This window comes from Anabas testudineus, chromosome 12 (genome assembly GCF_900324465.2).
Source record: "Anabas testudineus chromosome 12, fAnaTes1.2, whole genome shotgun sequence".
Classification (NCBI taxonomy): Eukaryota; Metazoa; Chordata; class Actinopteri; order Anabantiformes; family Anabantidae; genus Anabas; species Anabas testudineus.
This window is the reverse complement of record NC_046621.1, coordinates 464,339-470,790: the sequence shown is the minus strand read 5'-3', so window position 1 is coordinate 470,790 and position 6,452 is coordinate 464,339. Positions and strand designations below refer to the sequence as shown.

General features: G+C 47.1%; 1 protein-coding gene across 1 annotated transcript; it reads left to right on the top strand.

Moving 5' to 3' along the window:
• The first annotated feature begins 464 nt into the window (after window positions 1-464).
• On the top strand, window positions 465-6,432 carry cfap53 (cilia and flagella associated protein 53). Its single transcript, XM_026355800.1, has 8 exons — window positions 465-898; window positions 1,861-2,090; window positions 2,814-2,987; window positions 3,255-3,558; window positions 3,650-3,868; window positions 5,428-5,644; window positions 5,925-6,027; window positions 6,099-6,432. The coding sequence occupies exons 1-8, from the start codon at window positions 893-895 to the stop codon at window positions 6,346-6,348; spliced, it is 1,503 nt and encodes a 500-aa protein (XP_026211585.1). The 5' UTR covers window positions 465-892; the 3' UTR covers window positions 6,349-6,432.
• The last annotated feature ends 20 nt before the right edge of the window (window positions 6,433-6,452 follow it).

Below are 6,452 nucleotides of genomic sequence, written 5' to 3'. Positions count from 1 at the left end.
TTAGAATTATTATCACCAGTAGAACCATTAGAACCAGTAGTACCAGTAGAACCATCAGAACCATTAGAACCAGTAGAAACATTAGAATTATTATCACCAGTAGAACCATTAGAAGCATCAGAACCATTAGAACCAGTAGTACCAGTAGAACCAGCAGTACCATTAGAACCAGTAGAAACATTAGAATTATTATCACCAGTAGAACCATTAGAACCAGTAGTACCAGTAGAACCAGTAGTACCAGTAGAACCATCAGAACCATTAGAACCAGTAGAAACATTAGAATTATTATCACCAGTAGAACCATTAGAACCAGTAGTACCAGTAGAACCAGTAGTACCAGTAGAACCAGTAGTACCAGTAGAACCATCAGAACCATTAGAACCAGTAGAAACATTAGAATTATTATCACCAGTAGAACCAGTAGTACCAGTAGAACCAGCAGTACCCCCGCGCTCCAGCAGCGGCGCTGTTTCCTCCTCCTCCTGTTTGTTTACCGTCGCCATGGTAACCGGCCCCGGTTCCGTGCCCCGGTCGAACAGCTGAGTTCTTCCTCATAACGTCCAGGATGATGCGGAGTCACAGAACCAGATGTCGGGAGTTCCCCGGACCGACCCCTCACTCCGTGGCCGTGGTGAGAAACCGACTGTTTGTACGTTACTCGGAGTAACTGAGGTCAGTAACTGTAACTACACGGTGGTTCTGATGGTTCTGTTCGGACCAACGTTTAACGGCGGTTAACGACCAAGTGACGTCATCAAAACCAGACCACACGAAGACCGGGATCGTGTGGTTAAAACTAGTAAAACCGTTTTAGTTACTCTGTGAAGAAGTAACGTTACTCAGATCGAGGTTCGGTCCAAACTAACGCGGTCCGGACAGTGATGGTACCATGAAGGTAAAACTGTTACACAGTACTACATTCAGTTCTACTCTGAGTACCTGTTGATACTTGTACTTATCGTCATAGTAACTTGTAAATACAGTTTTACTCCCAGTAGTTTTTTTTTTCTGGTAAAGTTCTGGTACCGTTCTGTAATTTAATCCCACTGAGATGTGACAGTTCCTGTTTTCTCTGATCGTCACTGGTGACAGAACGTGTTCAGCTGAGTTTGGATCTGTAACTGTCCGAAACATCAGAACCAACGAGACAGGAAGTAGTAAAAGAATCATCACAAGACGCTTCATGTGAAAAGAACCTGAGATGCAGCTGAAGACAGAACTGATGGTTCCTGATGGTTTATGATGGTTCCTGACAGTTCCTGATGGTTCCTGATGGTTTATGATGGTTCCTGACGGTTCCTGATGGTTCCTGATGGTTTATGATGGTTCCTGACGGTTCCTGATGGTTTATAATGGTTCCTGATGGTTACTGATAGTTTATGACGGTTCCTGATGGTTTATGATGGTTCCTGATGGTGCCTGACGGTTCCTGATAGTTCCTGATGGTTCCTGATAGTTCCTGATGGTTCCTGATGGTTCCTGACGGTTTATGATGGTTACTGATAGTTTATGACGGTTCCTGATGGTTCCTGATGGTTCCTGACGGTTCCTGATGGTTCCTAATGGTTTATGACGGTTCCTGATGGTTCCTGATGGTTACTGATAGTTTATGATGGTTCCTGATCGTTTATGATGGTTCCTGATAGTTTATGATGGTTCCTGATCGTTTATGATGGTTCCTGATGGTTACTGATAGTTTATGACGGTTCCTGATGGTTTATGATGGTTCCTGATGGTGCCTGACGGTTCCTGATGGTTTATGATGGTTCCTGATAGTTCCTGATGGGTCCTGATGGTTCCTGATGGTTTATGATGGTTCCTGATGGTTTTGAGGACTCTGGCTTTCCTTTCATGCAGAGAGAGAAGTTCCCGTCGTCGAGACCCGCAGACCACCTGATCCTGGAGAGACAGAGACAGGACGCCGCTCGAGACAAAGTCCTGGAGTTCACCAGGTACCAGCAGAACTGGGACATCAAGAACTCCTGGCTGCAGAGTTCAGAGCGCCACTTCCTGAGAGGAACCATCCAGAGACAGGTCCAGACTACAGTGAGACAGTATGAGTCCAAAATCCAGGAGAGGAGGGACAGGTGAGAAAGTAACTAAGTACAAGTACTTTCCTGCTACTTCATGTACTTTTCAGAACGCAGCTCTGATATTTTAAATACTACACCTGAGGATCTCGGTTCTCAGGTCTGTGAGCTCCTGTTACTGTAGTTCACAGGTACTAAGATAAGATAAGATAAGATAAGATAAGATATTCTTTATTGATCCCACATTGGGGAAATTCAATTGCTACAGCAGGTCAGTGCAAAAAGAACAACAGTAATGTACAAAAATAATTAAAAGGGTGTGCAAAAATACAAAAGTAATAAACATTTTACGAGAAATTACAACTCTATACACTATTACGACTTAACACATATAATATGTTATACGTAATAATAAAATAAATAAAGTAAAAAACAATACAGTCAGGTGGGCTATGGATGCATGATAACCGGTTTTGTACATGTATATTTAAACTGTGGCATTGTACAGTCTAACAGCTGTTGGAATGAATGACCTGCGGAACCGCTCCTTCCTACATGGAGGGTGTAACAGTCTGCCACTGAAGGAGCTGCTCAGTGCCTCCACTGTCCGATGTACTGTCCGATGTAATCACGTACTTGTACTGTCAGTGATGAACTAATCACGTACTTGTACTGTCAGTGTATCTGTGAGCTCCTGTTACTGTAGTTCACAGGTACTAATCACGTACTTGTACTGTCAGTGTATCTGTGAGCTCTGTCTCCACCCGTTGGTCTCATCAGGCTCCGTGTTCTGCTGGAGGTGGAGGAGCAGCAGCTGCTGCAGGAGCTGGAGGAGTCGAAGGAGACGACCGTGGAGAGACAGGCCAAGATGAGGGAGAAGGCCAAAGTCCTGAGGCTGAGGAGGGAGGAGGCACGACAGCAGCTGGTGTCAGACAAGCTGGAGCAGCTGTTCAGGTGAAGTACAGTTACAGTAGTAGTACTTCAAGTACAGAGTAGTAGTACTTCAGGTACTGGGTCTGCACGTTCAGTTACAGTAGTACAGTAGTAGTACTTCAGGTACTGGGTCTGCACGTTCAGTTACAGTAGTACAGTAGTAGTACTTCAAATACAGAGTAGTAGTACTTCAAGTACTGGTTCTGCACGTTCAGTTACAGTAGTACAGTAGAAGTACTTCAGGTACTGGTTCTGGTTCTGTTTGTTCACTGACTGTGCTGCGTTCAGGGAGCAGTGTGAGGAGCTGCGAACCACCGAGAGCAGACGCAGGGAGCAGCAGGTGAGCGTGGAGCGAGCTGCTCAGGTGAGGAGCCGACAGGAGCTGCAGCTGCTGCGGCAGGAGGAAGAGAGGCTGTTCGACGAGCTGTGGGAGGCCGACCGCCGAGCCAAAGAGGAGCGAGAGAGGCAGAGGGAGCAGAGGCAGGAGCAGAGGAACAAGGAGCAGCTGGACGTCCTCCAGAGTCAGGTGGAGGCGGCCGAGCAACAGAGGCAGAAGGAGAAGGAGCTGAGGGAGGAGGAGGCGCGCCTCCTGGTCTGTGTCTCTCATACATTCATAACCAAGTTCACCAAATGCACCCAGGCGGGTTTGGAACCCAACGTCCCGTGTTTCTCGTGTGTTGCAGCTGCAGCAGCAGGAGATGCAGCAGCTGCAGCAGCAGCGGCAGCAGCAGCAGAAGCTCCAGGATCAGTGGACCAGACGTCGGCAGCTGGATCAGGGCTTGAGGCTCAAAATGAAGCGTCTGGCCCGAGAGCAGCAGGAGGAGCTGCAGCTGGACATGAGCATCCTGCAGCAGCTGCTCGCACAGGAAAGTGATGAGAAGCAGGAAGCTACTCAGAGGAAGGTGAGTGCACCTGAACGTCGCAGGTAGAAACTAGTGGATCTAGATTTAATCCAATGTAAAATCTGTTCTAACAGGAACGCTCTCAGTTCATGTCCTCATTTAATATCATATTTCACAGCAGGTAACAAGCATGGATGACTGGAGATAAATCAGTAGTTTAATCAGTCGGATTCTGTCCACTCTCTTCTCTTTTCCCATTTTAGTTTATTTAGCAGCTGCTTCTGATTCAGTTCTCAGAATAACTTTGTACCGACTGATTAGAAAAATACAGAGTCAAGTTTTTATTTCTTAATTCAAAGTACTGCACCGTATTCTGGTTAGTGTAGTGGTAACATCACCACCTCCCATGTGGGAGATTGGGGTTCAAATCCCTACAACCAGTAGGGGTCCTTAGGTAAGACCTCCTTACGCTTACCCTGCCTACCATTGTACTGACATATGTATTCAATTCAATTCAGTTTTATTTGTATAGCGCCAATTTACAACAGATGTTATCTAAAGGCACTTTACATCGTTTAAGGTTTAAGACCTTACAGAAAATATTTATACAAAAAATTATAGAGAAAACCCAACAATCCCATTTGAGCAAGCTTTAGGCAACAGTGGAGAGGAAAAACTCCCTTTAGAGGAAGAAACCTCCAGCAGAACCAGGCTCATAGTGGGCGGCCATCTGCCTTGACCGGTTGGGGTGAGTGGGAAGAGAAGAGAGAAAAGAACAGCAGGCAATAAAGACAACAACAAGCAGCAAGAACATTGGGCAGGTGAACTGGATTCTGGAGATGTACAGCTCCAGGCCGAGGATACCTGCAGAAAAGTACAGAGAGAGGGAGACAGAGAGGAGGAAACACAACTAAAAGAGAGAGAAGACACAAAGTTAATGACATGCAATGGTGGCATTTGCATTGATACAGGAGAAAGGAGAGAGGAGAGGAGCTCAGTTTATCAGTAGAGGTCCCCCAGCAGAATAACCTATATCAGCATAACTAAGAGATGGTTCAGAGTCACCTGATCCATCTCTAACTATAAGCTTTATAAAAAAGGAAAGTTTGAAGTCTAGTCTTAAATGTAGAGACGGTGTCTGCCTCCAGAACCTGAACTGGGAGCTGGTTCCATAGGAGAGGGGCTTGGTAGCTAAAGGCTCTGCCTCCCATTCTACATCTGGAAACTCTAGGAACCACAAGTAAACCTGCAGTCTGAGAAAGGAGAGTTCTGCTTGGAAGATATGGAACTCTGGAAGGAAGTCGCTTGGGATAAAAGCGTCTGCTCAATGTAAATGTATTAGTCAAGTACTGCAGTAAATGTACTTGTTAATGTGGCCAGCAGGTGGCATCAGAGTGCTGTTATCACTGTGCAGTCAGTTTATTAGGAACCATAATATTAAATCTGGAGCTGCTGGTGATGTTTGTAACGTGGTGTCGTATTGTTTGTTACATGTGAAAGAGCACGGTAAGATAGTGAGGTGATTTTATCCTCAGTCACAGTAACTGCTCTTCATCAGAATAGAAGTAAATAAAATCCAAGTCTAGGAAATAGACCTGAGCCCTGCTGTGTTTCTGCAGCTGGAGCTGCGCGAGGAGCAGCAGAGGTACCGACAGTATCTGTCTGAGGAGCTGCAGAAGCAGAGGAGGGAGGAGGAGGAGACGGAGCAGCTGATCGAGGAGAAGCTGAAGGAGACCTGGACTAAACGGGAGGAGCAGAGCCGCCTGCAGAGGGAGGCCAGGAACCGGCTCATGAACGAAGTGATGGAGGCTCGACGCCTGCAGATCCAGCACAAACGTAAGAAAAGAGGGAGGACGGAGACTTCACCTCAGAGCTCTCACTTCATCAGGGTCGAGGAGCAGCTACAGTCAGTCAGAGAAAGATCAGGATCCCTCCTGAGACCAAACCTCAAACTATGAAAAGAAAGAAATCTCACAAAGCATTTTGTAATAAATAAATGTATTATTATTTTATTTTGACTCCACAGTGTAAATCACGTCTGTTGGTGTAAAACGTCGTCCACAGCCTCCAACAGCTGGAGGTGACGTCTTTAACTTTAACTCTCTCTGTGCTGCAGTGGAGCTGAACCTGCAGAGACGGGAGGAGCTGTCCAGAGAGCGAGACGAGCTAAACAGGGTGACGGAGGAGCTGAGAGTGAAGGACGAGGAGCAGAGGAGACGGTACGTGGTCCTGTGTATTCATCTCATGTGTTCAGCCGACAGACTGAACCTGTCTCTGCTGGTCCCCACAGTCAGAAGCAGTCCAGCGAGGCGTACCAGGCAGACCTGAGGGCTCAGGTGAAGCATCAGCAGCAGCTCAGGAGGGAGGAGAGGGCTGAGGCCGAGAGGGAGCACCAGCGAGGTCTGATCCTGCAGCAGCTGTACGAGCAGAAGAAAGACGAGATCCTGTCCAGACCCACGTCTCACACCACCACTCCCCATCCCTTCAGGAGAGCAGAGGGGTCCAGGTCTGCCCCCCAGCAGCGCCTCAGCCTCACGTAGTCCACCTGCACAGGGAAGTAACATCCAGACACGTTAAAGGTCACAGGTTCAAGCCCCTCCCTCTGAGAGAAATAAAGTGTGTTGACCTCATGGCCTTTGTCCTC

Coding starts and splice junctions, on each gene's coding strand:
- cfap53 (XM_026355800.1), top strand. Junction 3,869..5,427: donor AGGAAGCTACTCAGAGGAAG/GTGAGTGCACCT, acceptor GTGTTTCTGCAG/CTGGAGCTGCGCGAGGAGCA. Junction 6,028..6,098: donor GACGAGGAGCAGAGGAGACG/GTACGTGGTCCT, acceptor TGGTCCCCACAG/TCAGAAGCAGTCCAGCGAGG.